General features: G+C 41.0%; 1 protein-coding gene across 3 annotated transcripts; it reads left to right on the top strand.

Annotated features, from left to right (window-relative positions):
- The first annotated feature begins 10021 nt into the window (after nucleotides 1-10021).
- Nucleotides 10022-18962, top strand: LOC119252318 (HLA class II histocompatibility antigen, DQ beta 1 chain-like). 3 transcript variants are annotated; one of them, XM_037519490.2, is made up of 6 exons: nucleotides 10022-10168; nucleotides 11231-11500; nucleotides 16659-16940; nucleotides 17411-17521; nucleotides 18000-18023; nucleotides 18631-18962. In XM_037519490.2, exons 1-6 carry the CDS (start codon nucleotides 10060-10062, stop codon nucleotides 18642-18644), a joined length of 810 nt encoding a protein of 269 aa, XP_037375387.1. In that variant the 5' UTR covers nucleotides 10022-10059; the 3' UTR covers nucleotides 18645-18962. The 3 variants fall into 3 exon arrangements, with proteins under 3 accessions (XP_037375387.1, XP_037375388.1, XP_054554684.1); XM_037519491.2 differs by lacking the exon at nucleotides 18000-18023; XM_054698709.1 differs by lacking the exons at nucleotides 17411-17521; nucleotides 18000-18023.
- The last annotated feature ends 712 nt before the right edge of the window (nucleotides 18963-19674 follow it).

Below are 19674 nucleotides of genomic sequence, written 5' to 3'. Positions count from 1 at the left end.
CAGAGACACACTATGGGGGGGGGGCGGCAGGGAAAGGAGGAATTGGGGTCAAAATAAGGGGGGTTGCAATTGTATGGGGATATAAAAATAAAATAAAAAAACTTCTTAATATAAAAGTGTATAGAAAAAACTTGGTAAATGAGAATATCAAACATAAATGAAAAGCTGAGGCATCTCAAAAACTAAGTTGTTTGAGATGTTTTATGAAGACTCTTTTACAATTTTTTTTATTTATCTATTTTTTAAAGATTTATTTATTTATTTTATACAAGAACTGGGGTACAGGCCAGATGCGTGGGAGGGTGAGAGGATTCACCAGAGACAGAGTGGGGAACAGAACAGGCAGACTGACTGAAATACACTGCTGAGGGGAGCAGCGGGTGTGACAGGAGAGGTCTGCTGTGCCATGTGGGATTCTCCCCGGCTGGCCGGGATCGAACTGGTGCTGCAGAGTCTGAGGACAGCTTCACAGCGTGGTACTCAACTGCCTGGGCTACCAGGGGAGGCCCTCTTTTACAATATTAAAGGAATTTTTTTTTCTGGACTTAAAATTCTAATGTAAATTCTCTGTGCATGGCTTTTTTAAAGCCAGAGTCACTCTTAAAAATACAAATTTAAAATATGGTTGATCTAAAAGTGTTATAATAGAACTAAAATTAAATCATTAACAGGTTTCTTAGTGTCTTCACAAATATTGATAACTATCTCTTAAAATTTATACACATGGCCAAAATTTTAAATGTTTATCAAGAGATCTCTGTGTCCTTTTTGTGTATGTCTTTGTGTTTTTGTTTTGTTTTGTTTTTACCTCCGGAGGACTAATTATAAATGGCGCCTATATAAATTCTCATGGAAACAAATCTTGAGATCACAATCCAAATTTTTGTTAAACAAGAATTAGTTAAAATCTTACGATATAATTCAAAGCATATATGCCTTAGACTTATAATGCTAAGTATTAATAATTTACTCTGTTTAAATGTGTTTATTTAAAAAAAGCAAACTTCTGGTAAAAAAGGTACTTTTGTCTTTACTAAGGAGTCACGTGTATGTGAAAAATGTACATAGTATCTCTATGTTGCTCTGATTTTTCTTGTTTTTATTAATCTGCCCAATGTTTGTTTGATTATTAGTCAGCCCTTTCCCTTGCTGTCCTCAGGTCACCTCTAGATCATCCTCATGCAACAACCACTAAAAGTCCAATTCTATCTTTCACTGTACAATTGACCTCTTCCACCCAATTTACCCACCCGTTGTTCCCTTCCCTTCTTAGAATCGAAAAGTTTATTTTGACTTTGTTTAGCCTGCTTATTTGGTTACTCTGTATATCACAAATGAAGTATCACATGGTACTTGTCTATTTCCATCTGGCTTATTTCACTCAGCCACCTCCAGGTTCAAACATGTTGCAAGGAGCAGGAATTCACCTTTTGTTTTTTATAGCTGAGTAGTATTTCACTGTGTGAATATACCACAACTTCTTTTCCAGTCACCTGTCCAGTGGTCCATTTAGGTTGTTTCCAACTCTTGGCTACTGTAAATAATGATGCAATGAACGTGGGTTTGCACTACCTTCTCAATTTATTCAACATGAAGGCAGGACAACATATTCTGTCCATGAAAGTAGTCCAGCATGGCATTCTTCTAAAGAAGCAAGAGTAAATTGCTCAATACATAATTAAAAACAGTTTAAGCCTTTTTTTACCAGTTTTTTTAGAAACATCAAATTTTGATTATATTTCTAACACCAAAAAAAGCTTTAAAATTCTTTTAAAAAATCTTCTCATAAATTTTCATATTAAAATTTCTTCACCAGCAGTTCCTCATCACAGCACGGCTTTCCATCCCATTCCATTCCACCTTGTGGTGGGTGATCAAGCAAATCTCTAATGATTCAGAAGATTTATTTTTGATAGTGGGTGTCATGTGGTGACATATCTGAAGATATGAGTCTATATCTTTAAATCAATACAGTTTTGTCAGCCAATGTTACCCCCATTAAAAAATGATCAACAGCTGGGACTACATCAAATTAAAGAGCTTCTGCACAGCAAAAGAGACAATAACCAAAACAAAGAGAAACCCCACTGACTGGGAGAACATTTTTGCCCCCAACACTAATGATAAAGGACTAATCACAAAAATCTACAAAGAGCTGATGAGACTCAACAAAGACAAAGAAAATAATCCAGTCAAAAAATGAGCAGAAGAGCTAAAAAGACACTTCTCCAAAGAGGAAATGCAAATGGCCAACAGGCATATGAAAAAATGTTCAACATCACTTATAATCAGGGAAATGCAAATCAAAACGACCATGAGATACCATCTTACACCAGTGAGAATGGCACATATTAAAAAAACTAGCAACAACAAATGTTGGCGAGGTTGTGGAGAAAAATGAACTATCCTGCACTGTTGGTGGGAGTGCAAACTGGTCCAACCACTATGGAGAGCTGTGTGGAGATTTCTTGACCTACTAAACATAGAGCTTCCATATGATCCAGCATTTCCACTCTTAGGTATTTACCCAAATGACACAGAAACATTTAATTCCAAAGGGCACCTGCACCCCTATGTTTATAGCAGCACTATTTACAATAGCTAAGCTATGAAAACAACCCAAATGCCCAAAAACAGATGGCTGGATCAAGAAGATGTGGTATATATACACAATGGAATATTACTCAGCAACCAAAAAGATAAACACATGCAGTTGCAGCAACATAGATGGAGCTAGAAGGGTTCATGCTCAGCGAAATAAGTCAGAAAGAAAAAGAAAAATACTGGATGGTCTCACTCATAGCAGGAATTTAGAAAACCTAAATAAGGGACCAGGAAAAAGACTAATTAATACAAAGCAAAAATCAAAATTAACAAGCAACTATAAACCAGAGACACACTGTGGGGGGGTGGAGTAGGGAGGGGCAGGGAGAGGAAGAACTAGAGTCAAAATAAGGGGGGGTGCAATTGTATGGGGAATATAACCAAAATGAAAATGCATACACTGTGCAAAGATGAAGAATGATGTAAGAATTATATAAAATAACATATTAAAAATAAATAAATAAATAAATAATTCACTAAAATGTATAAGCTTACTAAAGAGGTATTTTAAACTTATTTTGTAAAGTTTATTGCTTAAAAACTAATCCACAATATAAAAGCTCTGTTGGACTGAAATTAAGAGTTGCATTGCTCGCCATCCCTGTGCAAATAGAAAATGGCTAGGTAGAATCTGATTTATGAAAAATATCCTTCCAAATATCCTAAAGTGTAAAGATTTCAATCAAGGTATTTTAGGAAATAAATACCATGAATTTACAATTAAAAAAAAAAAGAACTGTTTCTTTACTACCACCCACTGAACTGATGGCCACCCTTGGGTGGTAGCTGAAAAATTTGGGGCATCAGATGAGAATACCTGTCCTCTCCCTGAGATACTGGGAAGCTGGGTCAAGGCACAAATGGGAATGCAGGCAGAGTATAAAGTGCTTTAATTTAATAGTTAACATTAATTTAATAGTTAAGTCAATATTCAATGTTTTCATTAATATTTTAATGTTCAATTTTACTTATTGAGTACAAATACAACAAATATGAACACCTGCAATTAACACACATGCTATTTGTTAATTTGAAGTACTTGCTGATTCCTAGAGGACAGAACCATGTATTTTCATCTTTGAAATCCAGGATCTTAACTCTGTAGGTGTATGAAAAATGTTGCTACATGACAGTACTTCTGGGATCTGTTGAGCTTTTGGTAAGGGGGACAAAACTACCAGAAACAAAACCTCACAGACGTGTCATAACTCACAAGTGGGGGTCTCCTGATCACAAGGGTAAGGAACATAGAACACTCAGGCATGTGACCAAAATGGGGTTTTAGACTTTTGACAGAATGTTTACTGTAAAAAGTTAGCAAGAAGGCAGAAGCCCAAACTGTGGCCTTTTACATGAGGGTTAGCCAATCAGCAAAAGAATTCTAAAATCACACTTTTGTGGCTGGTTGAAAAGTCTGTGTGAACTGGCCGATGAGACTGGGAAATCCCCATGTTTGACTCAGCCTCCACCGCACAGTCTTGGATTTCCCCATTGGTAAAGGAGCAAGGGGATGGACCAAAGGTCTGTCTATTCTGAGGAACCCCGAGTTAGGTAGGGCTAAAGCAAGGAGGGATGTCCCTCTCTGACCTTTTTTCCTTGTCTCCAAACTCTATTCCAGGTTATTTGATGTTCCCCTTTTACGCTGTCATCTCACCTATTGAAACCCACCTCATTCTAGCTTACCCAGATCATGATACACCACTGCTGGTGGAAGTCCATAACTAATTTTCCAGTCAGGTGTTCTGTGACTGTGTCCCCAATCCAGACTGTTGGAGCCACAGGGCCTTCATGTGCCACCAGTGGGCGCTTCTTGTTGCCACGTCCTATTTCTTTTTGTACCCAGTAACTTCCTTATAGTCTGCTTTTATATCTTGTTCTCTGTTTTGAAAGGTGATCCTAAAATTCAGGAAAGAGAAGAGGGGAAGAGGAAGATACTTATTACTCTTTTTATTTATGTTTGCCATCACTGTTCTAATTGCTCTATAACCATTTACTACTGCTCTTGGGTAAGAGGCATTTGTTAACAACTTTATTTAAAAAATGGATATTTCCTTTCTTTGATATTTGATGTTGTAGGCACAGTATAATCTGTAACCCTATGCCTCTACTCCCTCATTAACAATATTCAGGGCCCAGAAAATACTTCTCATCATCTTTTGCTCTCTGTCCTTGAAATCAAAGGTGACTGTTTGAATGCTGAAGTGTTTGTGGATTGTGCCTTCCCTGATATAGAAGAACCTTCTCATGGTTAAGGGAGGATTTAAGCAGTTTAAGAGCTTATAAGAGAAACACTAAATTCATTACCTTTTCTAATATTTTTACCCAAAGAACATGAATGAAATAGATTCTTACATAGTGAAGAGTCACTCACCAGCAGGGCTGTCTTTTATTTTATTTTTTTTGCTTGTTTTTTTTTTTTTGAATAATGTGTTATTCCAACAGTTACACATGGCAGTTAAGGAACATTTTGCAATGGTAAACAAATCATACTGCTCTTAAGTTTACATACAAATCTCTAGAAATAAAATATTTTACAAAGAGAAGTCTGAGGCAAAAATAGATTCTGTCGTATGCTGACATAAAGCACATTAGTGATAGAACTACAGCTCTAAGTCATTTTCTGCTAAGAATGTTGCTCTTCCCACCACAGCTGAAGGCTCCTCAGTGTGTACACTTCCCCGACAATAATTCTCCTTTCCCCTGAAGATTCCCCACTTGTTTTCCCCTACAAAAAAAAGAATAATAGGCAAGGAGAGAGTGGAGGGACATAGTCAACAGACTCCAAGAAAACAGATGCCAACCAAGAATACTCTATCCCACAAAGCTCTCCTTCATCTTTGAAGAAAGAATATGGACCTTCCCAGACAAACAGAAACTCCGGAATTTCATTGCAACTAAACCCCCACTCCAAAAAATACTACAAGGAGTCCTAAAGACAGAACCTCAGAGGGACGAATAATAATGAAAGAAGGCCAAAAAAAAAAGTTATTAAAAGAATAAATAAATAAAATCAAAGGAAAGACAAACACAATGGCAAATACAGATGTTAACATATCAATATTAACTCTAAATGTAAATGGACTAAACTCTTCAATAAAAAGACACAGAGTTGCAGCCTGGATTAAGAAACAAAACCCAACCTTTTGCTGTCTCCAGGAAACACATTTAGCTACAAAAGATAAAAATAGGCTCAAAGTTAAAGGATGGAAAACAATCCTACAAGCAAATGGACCAAAAAAGAAAGCAGGAACAGCTATACTTATATCAGATAAAACAGATTTCAAACTCAAAAAGATAAAAAGAGACCCCAATGGTCACTACATTATGATCAAGGGGACAATACTTCAAGAAGAAATAACACTCATTAACATATACTCACCAAACGAAGGAGCACCAAAATATATCAGACAACTGTTGTCCTCTCTGAAAACAGACATCAGAGAAAACACATACGTAGTGGGAGACTTCAACACACCGCTATCAACAATGGATAGATCAACAAGACAAAAAATAAGTAAAGAAACCAAAGCTCTAAATAAGGACCTAGAGCAATTGGGCTTAACAGACATCTATAGAACACTAAACCCCCAAAAAACGGAGTACACATTTTTCTCAAGCGCACACGGATCATTCTCCAGGATCGATCACATACTGGGGCACAAGACAAACATCAACAGATACACCAAGATTGAAATCATATCAACCATCTTTTCTGACCATGAAGGCATCAAACTAGAAATAAACCATAAAAAGAAGGCAAGGAACTTTCCTACCTCATGGAGATTAAAAACCACACTACTGGAAGACCATTGGACTAATGAGGAGATCAAAGAAGAAATTAAAAAATTTTTTGAATTGAACGACAAGGAGGACACCAATATCCTAAATGTATGGGATGCAGCAAAAGCAGTAATAAGAGGAAAATATATAGCAATAGAAGCTCACATCAAGAAACAAGAAAGAACGCAAAGAAACAACCTAATCTCGAAGCTCAAAGATCTAGAAAAAGAACAACAAAAAAACCCCAAAACCAGTAGAAGAAAAGAAATAATAAAAACCAAAGCAGTAATAAATGAAATTGAAACTAAAAAAACAATCCAAAAGATCAATGAAACCAAGAGCTGGTTCTTTGAAAAAATCAATAAAATAGACAAACCCCTAGCCAGGCTCACAAAGGAAAAAAGGGAGAAAGCACAAATAAGCAGGATCATCAATGAAAGAGGAGAAATCACAACGGACACAGCAGAAATCAAAAGAATAATCAGTAACTACTATGAACAGTTATATGGAAACAAGTTTAACAATCTAGAGGAGATGGACAAATTCCTACAACTCTACAATCACCCAAAGCTAGATAAAGAAGAAATAGAACACCTAAACAGACCAATTACAATTAGCGAAATTGAAATGGTAATCAAAAACCTCCCCAAAAACAAAAGCCCAGGACCTGATGGATTTACAAATGATTTCTACCAAACATTCAGAGACGAATTAGTGCCTATCCTTCACAAACTCTTCCAAAAATTGAGAAGGAAGGGACAATACCAAACACGTTCTATGAAGCCAACATTACACTAATACCAAAACCGAACAAGGACAACACAAAAAAGGAAAACTACAGGCCAATCTCCCTAATGAACACTGATGCAAAAATCCTCAATAAAATTTTAGCCATCAGAATCCAACAATGTATCCATAAGATAATTCACCACAACCAAGTAGGATTCATTCCAGGGGCACAAGGATGGTTTAACATCCGAAAATCAATCAACGTTATCCAACACGTCAACAAAAAGAAATATAAAAACCATATGATAATATCAATAGATGCTGAGAAAGCTTTCGACAAAGTGCAACACCCATTCATGATAAAAGCCCTTGAAATTCTTGGGATACAAGGAACATACCTCAACATCATAAAGGCCATCTATGACAAGCCAACAGCCAGTATCATTCTCAATGGTGAAAAGCTGAAAGCAATTCCATTAAGATCTGGAACAAGACAAGGATGTCCACTCTCACCATTGCTTTTCAATATAATACTGGAAGTCCTAGCCAGAGCAATAAGACAAGAGAAAGACATCCAAGGAATCCAAATAGGAAAAGAAGAAGTCAAACTATCACTATTTGCAGACGATATGATATTATACATAGAGAACCCCAAAAACTCTACAGAAAAGCTAATTCAACTCATCAATCAGTTCAGTAAAGTGGCAGGATACAAAATCAACACGCAAAAGTCAGTAGCCTTCCTATACACAAACAATAAATATGAAGAAGAAGAAATCAAAAAGACCATCCCTTTTGTTATTGAAACAAAAAAAATCAAATATTTGGGAATAAATCTAACAAAAGAGGTAAAGGACCTATACAAAGAAAACTATAAAACACTGTTAAAAGAAATAGAAGAAGACACAAAGAAATGGAGAGACATCCCCTGCTCATGGATTGGAAGAATAAACATTATTAAAATGGCCATACTTCCAAAAGCAATATACAGATTCAATGCTATTCCAATCAAAATTTCAATGTCATTCTTCAAAGAAATAGAACAATTATTGATGAAATTCATATGGAATCACAAAAAACCCCGAATAGCCAAAGCTCTCCTGAAAAAAAAAGAAGGGAATGGAGGCATCACACTCCCAGACTTCAAACTATACTACAAAGCCATAATCATCAAAACTGCATGGTATTGGAACAAGAACAGACATACAGACCAATGGAATCGAATAGAAAATCCAGAAATAAACCCACAGATTTATGGTCAACTAATCTTTGACAAAGGAGCAAAGACTATGCATTGGAGCAAAGAAAGTTTGTTCAATAAATGGTGCTGGGAAAACTGGGTCGCTACATGCAAAAGAATGAAGCTTGACCACCACCTCACACCATACACAAAAATCAACTCAAAATGGATTAAAGAACTAGACATAAGACCTGAAACCATAAAATATATAGAAGGAAATATATGCGAAACACTACGTGATTTGCACATCAAAGACACCTTTACAGACACATCACCCAAAGCAGTGATAATGAAGGCAAAGATGAACAGCTGGGACTACATCAAATTAAAGAGCTTTTGCACAGCAAAAGAGACAATAACAAAAACAAAGAGAAACCCCACCAACTGGGAGAACATTTTGCACCCAACACTAATGATAAAGGACTGATCACAAAAATCTGCAAAGAGCTGATGAGACTCAACAACAACAAAGAAAATAATCCAGTCAAAAAATGGGCAGAAGAGCTTAAAAGAAACTTCTCTGAAGAGGAAATGCAAATGGCCAACAGGCATATGAAAAAATGTTCAACATCACTTGTCATCAGGGAAATGCAAATCAAAACTACCATGAGATACCATCTTATACCAGTGAGAATGGCACATATTAAAAAAACTAGCAACAACAAATGTTGGCGAGGGTGTGGAGAAAAAGGAACTCTTCTGCACTGTTGGTGGGAGTGCAAACTGGTCCAACCACTGTGGAAAGCTGTGTGGAGATTTCTGGACCTACTAAACATAGAGCTTCCATATGATCCAGCAATTCCACTCCTAGGTATTTACCCAAAGGACACAGAAACATCAATTCCAAAGAACACCTGCACCCTATGTTTATAGCAGCACTGTTTACAATAGCTAAGCTTTGGAAACAACCCAAATGCCCAAAAATAGATGACTGGATCAAGAAGATGTGATACATATATACCATGGAATATTACTCAGCATTCAAAAAAGATAAACACATGCAATTTGCAGCAACATGGATGGCGCTGGAAGGGATCATGCTCAGCGAAATAAGCCAAAAAGAAAAAGAAAAATACCGGATGGTCTCACTCATAGCAGGAATCTAGAAAACTTAAATAAGGGACCAGGAAAATGAATAACTATAAGAAAGTGAAAATCAAAATCAACAAAAAACTATGAACCAGAGACACTTTTAGGGGGGCGGGGGCGGGAGGGGAGGGATTGGGGTCAGAATGGGGGGGCTGCAATTGTATGGGGAATATAACAATAAAATTATAAAAAAAAAATTTAAAAAAAATTAAAAAAATAAAAACAAAGTTTCTAAGGCTAAAAAAAAAAAGAATAATAGGTTTCAAATAAATAATACAAAGATGTGTACTCTTCAATCATTGTTCCTTTTAGGTCCTTTAAGCCCCAAGGCATTCAATCTTTAGATCTGGGATAACTGAGAGCAACATTTTACCTCAAAAAGTACAAATTGATAAAGACACAGTGCCAGGCATTGGACTGACAACTTTCAGAAAAAGAGTCTGCCCAGAGACAGATGATGTGCTGCAGCGCCAGAGCTGATTGGTTCCTTTTCCTTGGCCTCTCCAATCCTGCTGTGCTGGAGACTTTCCCACGGTTTTATTCTGTGAAGGGGGTACGTCATATCCACGAGGTGAGAACAGTGTTGACTACCCATACTTGCCCCTTGGTTCCTAATCATGTCAGGGAAGGCAGCTCTGAGGACCCCCGGCAGCCTGTGGGCAGCAGCTGTGGTGGTGATGCTGGTGGCGCTGAGCGCCCCAGTGACCGAAGGCAGAGAGTCTCCAGGTAAGTGCAGGGGACTGACCCCCAGAACAGATTCTAGGGACCCTTGGGCTGAGTGTGGGGGGTTCTCTGATTTCAGAACACTTTTTCTTTTTAAAATCATGCATTTCCTCTTTTGGGAAAGAGCTGTGTAAATTCTCATTTCTGCCTTTTAATGAGAGGGTGAGGACACTCCCCAGCCCTTGGGCTCAAGCCTGCTGTCACACCATGAGGGAGACAAGCTGCTCTCCTGCCTGTGCAGGGCGAGGAGCATGGCTTATCAATAGTAGTGGTTTTTGAAGATAAGAATTTCTCCAGAGAAGACATAGCAGGATTTGTTATTTGCCCCCCACCCCCACCCCCAAGACGTTGTCTGGACTAAATACTGTGCGGCTCTGGGGAAGGGAAATGTAGGGCTCTCTGATGTCTCCGTATTGGAGGAAGGGGACTCTACGTTCCCGGGTCTGTGCAGACGGCAAACAAGTTCAGTGTCTGAGCGCAGCCGGCTGGGCGAGCACAGACAGGGCGTCTCAACTTGCATTTTCACTGGTTTTGGGTAAAACCGTGACGTGAGCGGGCTCAGGCAGGGGAGGAGCGCGCCCTGCCAGGCACCGAGAATGTGCTCGCGAGGGGGAGACAAGCACTTAATGCCAGACCTTCTCATCATTCCCCTGAAGTCTCCTGCTTCTTGGACGCTTGTTTGTCCCGAGATTTCCGGAGCTCTACGGAAAATGAGATTTCATATGAGAATTCTCTGAATCCACTAAATACGGGGATGGAAATAAAATGAACCCGACCTGTTCTCTGGCTCGGGTCTCTCACCCCCGGGCCTGGCCTTAGAGACACTGTCCTCCATCTTCCCTCAGAGGGGGAGCCTCGAGCGCGCAGCGCGGGCGGCGGGGTTGGGGGAGCGCCGCCTGCGGACCCGGGTTCAGAGCCCGCGGCAGGTTCCGAGCCAGGGGCCCCGCAGGGTTGGGTGGAGAGTCTGAGGGGAGCAGCCGGTTTTCAGGGGTCTCGACCCCAACAGCGCCACCTGGGAAGGGTTGGGGGTGAGCCCTGGCTGAGCCGCGGGTGTGGCTCCTGCAGAGGATTTCGTGTACCAGTTCAAGGGCCTGTGCTACTTCACCAACGGGACGCAGCGGGTGCGGCTTGTGTCCAGCTACATCTACAACCGGGAGGAGTTCGCGCGCTTCGACAGCGACGTGGGGGAGTTCATCGCCGTCACCCAGCAGGGGCGGCCGAGCGCCGAGCTCTGGAACCGACAGAAGGACAGCCTGGAGCGGCCGCGGGCCGCGGTGGACACGCTGTGCAGATACAACTACGAGGTGTTAGCCCCCTTCACCTGGCAGCGGGAAGGTGAGCGCCGGGCTCGCCCTCGCGGGCCACTCGCGGGGGAGGAGCTCGGCGAGGGGCGGGCGAGGAGCGCGGCCTCCGGCTTCCACGCCCCCCCACACAGCGCGGGGGAGGCCCGGGAGCACCCTCGGAGGGGCGGGGCCCGGGCGGGGCGGCGGGAGGGGCGTCTCTGCCGGGAGAGTTGGTGGCGGAGGCCGCCGGGCTGCCCCACTTCTGCTCTTCTTTCCACTGGTTTTGCACACCCCCGCCTGTGCCTCAGGCCTGTTTGTTCCACGTTCCTCACCTTTGACTAAGCGGTGCCCAGTGCCCCCCAGTGCCTTCCTCTTTCTTCCCCTCGTACTCCAGCCCTGCCTGCCAGGGGAGCTCCCACTGCATAATCTGCCTTTGGGGATCAGCTGCTGAGAAGCTTAAAAGTCGGGAGGGGTGCACTTAGGGCAGCCTTGACTGCACACAGGGCACCTTGCTCAATTGGTAGTGAATTAGAGTAGTGACAAACTATAGTTTGACTTTTTGCTTTCAAATTATTATTCATTTCACTTCTGTTTTCTTAGTTTATCATTAGTCTTTCACTTCTTTGAGGAGAGGAGCTGTCTTAATAGTTCTTGTATGCCCAATACCTGACACACTGCCTGGCACCTAGCATGAGTTCAAACCTTTGTGCATTTAAATGAATATAGGTACTCACTATCCATCCACATAAGCTCAAGAAAAAACAGAAGCGTAAACAGCCATAAAACTAGCTTTATTAAATTATTCTTTACTGTTTTGTTCAATGCTTTATTTTATTTTATTATTTTTTTAAAGATTTATTTATTTATGCATACAAGAACTGGAGTACAGGCCAGAGGTTTAGGGGATGAGAGGATTCACCAGAGACAGAGTGGGGAGCAGAACAGGCAGATAAAGTGAAATACACTGCTGAGGGGAGCAGTGGGCGAGACAGGAGAAATCTACTGCTGTTGCGTAGGGCAACACCACTTTGACAAAGAAACGCGAGTCGTGGAGCAGGCTACATAATGCAGGATGCTGCTGAAGAGCAAGATCCTGGCCTTTTTATTGACACACAGCATCAGTTGTAAGGGGGAGGAGCAAAAGGAAAGGTGGAGGAGATTAAGGGGAAGGAGATTAAAGAAAGGGGAAGAATGTAGAGGATCAGGAATTGTGAGTCTGCCCTCCAGGCACTTTTTATCTGCTTGATGACTTGGTATTGTCATTGAGTTCACACCCTAATCCCCCAGCCATGGTTTCAATCTTTTTTTTTTTTTAATTTTTTTTTTTTAATTTTTTTTTTTAATAGAGGCATGTTTATTTATTTATTTATTTGTTTGTTTTTTGTTTATACATGCACTGGGTACAGTCAGAAGCGCGGGAGGGTGAGAGAATTCACCAGAGCCAGAGCGGGGAGCAGAGCAGGCAGAAGGACCGAAGTACACTGCTGAGGGGAGCAGCGGGCGGCTGGAGAGGTCTGCGCGCCATGTGGGACCGTCCTCCGGTGGCCGGGAAGCAGCCGGGGATCGAACCGGCACTGCAGAGGCCGCGGGCAGCTTCGCAACCCAGCGCTCAACCACTGCGCCACCGGGGAGGCCCCATGGTTTCAATCTTATCAACAAGGTGTACCAGTGATCAGCTTCTGGTCATACATCGTCTTTGCCCCCAAGGGTTGGGCTCTGTACTTAACGGATCGGGCCATCTTGACCTTACTTAAAGGTATAGGTGACAAAAGGGTGGCAGAACAGGCCACTTAGGAGTAGCAGACCCACATGCTGCACCATGTAGGTAGCTCCCTTGCCGGGGATTGAACTCGTGCTGCCTTGGCTGCAGATAGCTTTGTAGGTTGTGTATTAACCCCGTGCGCCACCAGGGAGGCCCCTCAATACTTTATTTAATATATTTTTCTTTGTGTTGAGATTTTTTTTGTGTGTTTTTTTAAAAATTGAATTAATTTATTGTCTTATATTGTTGTTAATTTTGGGACAGTATTTGATTTCTCCCCTTGCATGTAGTCCCAATAGTTCTCTCACTACCTCAGCCCCCATGATCCATCACCATAGTCTCTGTGCTCTTTCCTCCTCTGTTTTGACCCCTCCCTCGCTCTCCCATGCTGTCTGCCTCAGATCTATGGTCAGCCTGTATTTCACATATAAGTGAAACCATTCAATATTTGTCTTTTTTCTTCTGTCTTACTTTTGCTTAGCATAATCCTTTGTAGTTCCATCCATGTTGTTGCAAATGGCATGAGTTTATCTTTTTTTTTTAATCACTGGGTAGTGTTCCATTGTGTATATATACCATATCATGTTCATTTTTGCTTAATGCTTTAAAGTAAACTCTTAGTGACATGGATTTTAGTAATTTAGAATTTGTGAATGCAAAATCTGAGGGAAAATAGTGTTTTGCTAAATATGAAAATATTTGAAAGATTTTGTAAGTAGAGTTTTTATTTCTTACATAAAGCTTAACAAGGGGCACGTTAAGAAGAGCTGAAATTTTGGAGTAAATAAATTGACACTGTGAATTCACTGAGTAAAAATTCTTTCAGGTTACCTTTGGTCTAAACCCTGCCTCCTCTCTCCCTGTGCATCATCATCCACTTCAGGGGCAGACATTTCAAAAGTTAATTATAGTCATTAATGAACAACTATTTCCAGACAATTACCTTATAAGGCAGCTTCTGTGTTATGCCATTTAATTTTATGATTACCTTGAGTGTTAAGGATTAGCATCACCGCTCTATATGTGCTGATATTGGTATATAATAAGCATTTTAAGTAACTAACTCACAGTTATTCACCAGGTTCTGAAGCCTCCTCCAACATACACGACAGTTATCATGTTCTTTAGTACACGTATATAGACTCCAATGGAAGCAAAGCCTCTTTACAGCTAGTAATGATCAAGATCAACAATTTAAGTCTATTACTGCTTATTTTCAATGTGGGTGGACAAAATGATACTTTTTAGGGCATTGGAGTTTCACTGCTTAATCAATCTCTGATTAACCCCAATGTTATTTCTACATGGTCACATAAAATTTAGGTGACTTTGCACTTTCATGCTGTCACTTATACACATTCTAATAGTGCTTAAAAATATATTTTTGATATTCCTGTTCTTTTTTAATAAAAAATATTCTAACATTTTTTCTCAAGAACCTAGGTTCTTTATTTTTACTCCTAACCTGTTTAAGTTGAACGCATTTTTGTAAGTCTATATATTTGACCCTGATGCCAGTGAGATTTTAGCAAAGAGAACCTGATGATGACTCACAAGTGAAATTTAATTGAGGCTCCAGGTAGCCTGCTGAACTCAGCAAGATCCAGTTATACTTTTATGTTAACATTACATTTTTATTAATCCAGATTGTAAGAACCTCAGAGTATTTTTTATGGAGAATATACATGGTAATAGTGTCTGAATTCAGAACTAGAAAGTTCTTCATTAGCAACAAGGGGATGGAATAGGATAAACAGCTAGTAATTAAATTCACTTGAATGTTAAAAGAATATTAGGGGAAAAAGAGAAAATGAGACAAGGTAATGTACTATCAAATAAATAAAATGCATGTGAATTATTAATATAGTTTCACATGAAGGGAATATGGGAGGTGTAATAACATGGCTGGAGAAATAAAGGATCAGATGTGTAAAGTAGGTGGGAAATCTTGGTTTTATTGGACCATGTGCAGCAATCTGAGAAGACACAGGAATAGAGACATAGGCAAATGTTTATTTTTCTTCAAGGTTCCCTTTTCCTTCAAACATTACACACTTTTGAAATAAGTTCTTTTTTTTTGTCTCTGTTATTAGATTACAAGTTCTGTAAAGGCAGCAACCTTGGTCTGTTGGTTACTTCTAAATTTCCAATGCCTGTGAAACTTATGTTTTTTTGTCTGGATGAACAAATGAATCAACAAATGAATGGACTATAGGTGGCATGTGATGTGGAGATGGTAGTTTATGTATTTTATATAAATTTTTGTGGGGAAACCCATCACAGAAGGATATCTAAGCTTAGGTTTGGTTAAAAGCTGAGATAAATGTTTTGTTGACTAGCTACAAAAATGTTTTGTTGCCCATTTGAGAAACATTGCTTTGTAGGAAGGATGAGATGGCCATTGTGTCCTACTTTGTTGGACATAGTGTTACAGGGCAACTCCAATCTGAAGTGGGTTGCATGACTGTGGGTCCTCACTCGCATGCTTAAAAGGGACTTATTAATGCTCGACTGCAGGCACACACATAAGGTTAATAAAAGGTTTATTTACAAAAGAAGGGGAAATGAAGAAATTGATAATAGAGAGAAAAACAGGGAGTAAATTCATGAATGCGTCCTGCCCATTCCACTGACCTGGAATCTCAATGACCTGCTGAGAGCTGGTGAAAAGCCAAGAACCATAAGGCCAAGAGAGCAACCCAATCCCAAATGGCTGGTTTTATACCCAAACGAAAAACCTGGCTGCCAAACTCCGCTCTCAGGTCCCAGCAACCCTCCCTTTGGTGATGATGGGATTTGTAGTTCCCAGTATCTTGATGGCTTTGGCCTGGAGTGGGGGTGGAGTCCACAAAACCTTTATGGAATTTGCTCAGGACATCCTTTTTCCCTAACAATTGGATGTCTGTAATTCTTAATTCTCAGTCTGTGTTACTTTTCCTGAGGCCTTGACAAGTATTGATGGTCACATGGCCAGTAGGAGAGTCAGAGAGGCTGGATTTCCTCTACTGAGGAGAGTAGGAGGACTAACAGAAAACAGCATCACTGTCCTAGTGTGAGTAATTAGGACCACTCCTGAGGGTCACCTTCCATAGGTGTGGGGGACAGAAGAACAGGTTCGTTGTTTTTATTTTTAAAAAATTTATGAATAATGGCATGTATAAGATAGCAGTTTATAATTTTAAAGAGCTTCAGTTAGTGTTGAAGTATGTCTATCAATTACTATCAGTAGAGTAACTCCAATAGAATGATTCTGTTTCTCTTAAGACTGAAAAGTAAATTGATAAATGTGTTTATTTTAGCTAATAAAGTGGTCAAGCTCAGATCCTAATCTAAGATTTGGAATCTAGGGAGCCAAGAACTTTGGGCCCAATGAAGGACTCTTTCCCTTGGGAAGATTTGCTGTGTGGTCTCACGTCTTACTATGTCTTCTCTCTATTGTTCTCCTCAGTGAAACCTACAGTGACCATCTCCCTGTCCAGGACAGAGGCTCTAAACCACCACAACCTGCTCATCTGCTCGGTGACAGATTTCTACCCTGGCCAGGTCAAAGTTCGGTGGTTCCAGAATGACCAGGAGGAGACAGCTGGTGTAGTGTCCACCCCCCTCATTAGGAATGGGGACTGGACCTACCAGATCCATGTGATGCTGGAAATGACCCCCCAGCATGGAGATGTCTACACCTGCCATGTGGAGCACCCCAGCTTCCAGAATCCCATCACCGTGGAGTGGAGTAAGTGGCCATTTGTTTACTTTTCCCTTGGGTCTCACAAATTGGAGAGCATACAGTGCTTTTCTAGTTCATCCATCTAATCCCTTATCCCTGATGTTACTATTGAGCTAGAAATCTAGAGACTAGATGACTTCTTTTTTGGTGAGGGCGTCAGAAGAATCCTAATCTAATTTTCTTTCCAGATGCTAGAGAGATCACTCTACACATCATGGCCCCAGAACTTAGCCCTGAGTGACTATTGTTGCTGGTGACTGGGGTCTTAGGGTTTAAGGTGATGGATGTGTCCCTCCTCTTGCTCATTTACCTGCTATATCCAAGGGTTTATTGGCAGGTCCTTTCCTACCCTAGGGTTGATCAGAAAGGAGATCTAGGTTCCCCTGTTATCCCTACCTGCTGCACCTGGACTTCAGACTTCCCAAAGGGACACCATGGATGGGGGCAAATGCTAACATTCAGGCTCTGATCCCCAGGGGCACAGTCTGAATCTGCCAAGAGCAAGATGTTGAGTGGTGTTGGGGTCTTTGTGCTGGGGTTGATCTTCCTTGGGCTGGGCCTTTTTATCCATCACAAGAACCAGAAAGGTAAGTTACTCTGGGGAAGTGGAGAAGATAAACTGGGTCTGACACTTTGTTCAGGGAGGCTTCTGTCTTTAGTTGTAGTTCTTTCCTCTTGATGCTGAAAGAAAGGGGGCTGGACTGGTGATGGGGGGAGATGGAACAACTTAGGGGGAGACCTTGGAATTAGATTTTAGTGGCTGAAGGATGGTCTGACTGCAGATGTAGCAGGTGTAATATATTCTAGGGCTTTCTCACTGCTCACCTTGTCTCACTGGTTCCTTTCTGAAAGTGTCCTCTTTTAAGAGAGTCTGAGCATTGCTTCCTTTACCTTACATGCCAGTTTCATTTATTTTGAATGATTTTACCTTCAGGCAGTTAAGGCCTTGTGCTTGATGAGTAGGGAGGAAATTTAAGTGGCTTATTTCATTTCTCTTTTGGGTGAGCGAGGGGCTGTTTGTGTAATGAGTAATGAGACTTTTCTCTCTATAAATTCCTTTTGTAGGACCTCGTGGGCCTTCGCCAGCAGGTACTGTTTCTGCTCTGATTCAATGTGGGGGGGCCGGATTTGGGAACAGGTAAAAGAAGTAGGGTGTTAGGTGAGTGTACTGGGCACAAAGGTCTTGGCTTATAGCCTTATTCCTGCTATAGCATCAAGAGTTAGGGGACAATTTGCCCAGTTTCTGAAGGACACTCCTATGGTTGCTCCTCAGAGCCAGGCTATGATGTTGGTAGCATCTTTCGGTGTAACTTGGAGTCAGAGCCACATCTTGAGTGTCAGACACCACAATGATGTCCACTCTCTTGAACCCCATGTTGGTGGCTACTTGCTGTGTGAATTTATAGCACATTTCCACTAGTGATGGAAAGAAGGTGAGTTATTACATTTACTAGAAAGTTTGAAACCTTTATGTCTTATGAAGGGGCTAACAGCTGCTTCCCCACCTCACACACAACTATGTGGGGCTGAAGTGCTGTGTTCTGCTTGGCTGATTTTTCCTCTACACAGATATTAGTGACTGTGATGCCAATAGGCCCCGACCTCAGCTTTCAGTGATGCTGTGGTGGCCACAAGGGAAGGTGAGAGGGCGTGTCCTGCTGGGTCCCCTGAGCTGATCACTGTCTCTCTCCTACAGGGCTCTTGCACTGACTCCTGAGGACACTTTGATGGGGATTGATTTCTGCTCCTCTGTAATGCCTGCCTGTCCTTACTTCTCAGACTCCTGTTAGTCTGTCCCTCTGAGATAAGAGTCCTACATAACTGACTCAGTCACCATGTCACCTTCTGTCACCCCTATCCCAAGGATGTGGCTGTGATGTTGCTTTTAGCACTGACCCCAGAGCCTGTCTGAGTGCTGCCAGCAGTCTCCTCAGTCTCAAGGGGTTTTTCAGTTTCCAATTCCCCTCCACAGGGACTACATTGAATCCATTAATGTGGCTATAGAGCTTTATGATAATTAAACATGGTTATGTGATATCTGTTTGCCGAGTCTTCTTTTTTACTAACTTTATGCTAATCATAGTTTTAAAAAATTGAGACATAATTGACATATACCTTTCAGATTGCTGGGACACAACCAGGTATAATCTGAAGCTGGCCCATACACAGAGGGTAAGGAGAGATTGAAGAAGAAGAGATATTTCCATATTGGTTGGTAGCATTTTTAAGAGAACTTACTTAGAGGCTTTTTCTTGGGAAGGTGCAAGACAAGAGCATTTTTAGCCCTTGTCCCCCAAATCTTAATATTTTAATGAGGCTATATATATTTTTTAAGATTTATTTATTTATTTGTGCATACAAGAACTGGGGTACAGGCCAGAGGTGTGTGTGTGTGGGTGCAGGATTCACCAGAGAGAGAGTGGGAACAGAACAGGTGGATCTACTGAAATCCACTGCTGAGGGAGCAGCAGGCGAGACTGGATGAAACTTGTGCTGCAGTAGTTGTGGATAGCTTCATAATGCCGATGCTTAATCCCTTGCATCACCAGGGAGGCCCATGGCTATACATGGGTTTAATCACATACATTATCCAGATGGTCTTAGCAACAAATTTTATCTCAAGGATATGTCCTTGGGAAGCTTCTGGCAGCAGGGAAGAAGGCAAACGGAATGCACTATTTCTGGTAGGTGGTTGTGGTGTGGAGACTCTTAATTACTTGGATCTAACTTCTAGGCCAAC

This window comes from Talpa occidentalis, unplaced genomic scaffold (genome assembly GCF_014898055.3).
Source record: "Talpa occidentalis isolate TD23 unplaced genomic scaffold, MPIMG_talOcc4v2.1 talOcc4.2, whole genome shotgun sequence".
Lineage (NCBI taxonomy): Eukaryota > Metazoa > Chordata > Mammalia > Eulipotyphla > Talpidae > Talpa > Talpa occidentalis.
Note: the sequence above shows the minus strand (reverse complement) of the source record. Positions and strands in the feature narration are given on the sequence as shown.

Excerpts from the sequence above, each read along its gene's own strand:
- LOC119252318 (XM_037519490.2), top strand. The coding sequence starts at position 10,060 with ATGTCAGGGAAGGCAGCTCTGAGGACCCCCGGCAGCCTGTGGGCAGCA. Across the intron at positions 10,169-11,230 it reads CGAAGGCAGAGAGTCTCCAG|AGGATTTCGTGTACCAGTTC; the intron begins GTAAGTGCAGGG and ends TGGCTCCTGCAG. Across the intron at positions 11,501-16,658 it reads CTTCACCTGGCAGCGGGAAG|TGAAACCTACAGTGACCATC; the intron begins GTGAGCGCCGGG and ends TGTTCTCCTCAG.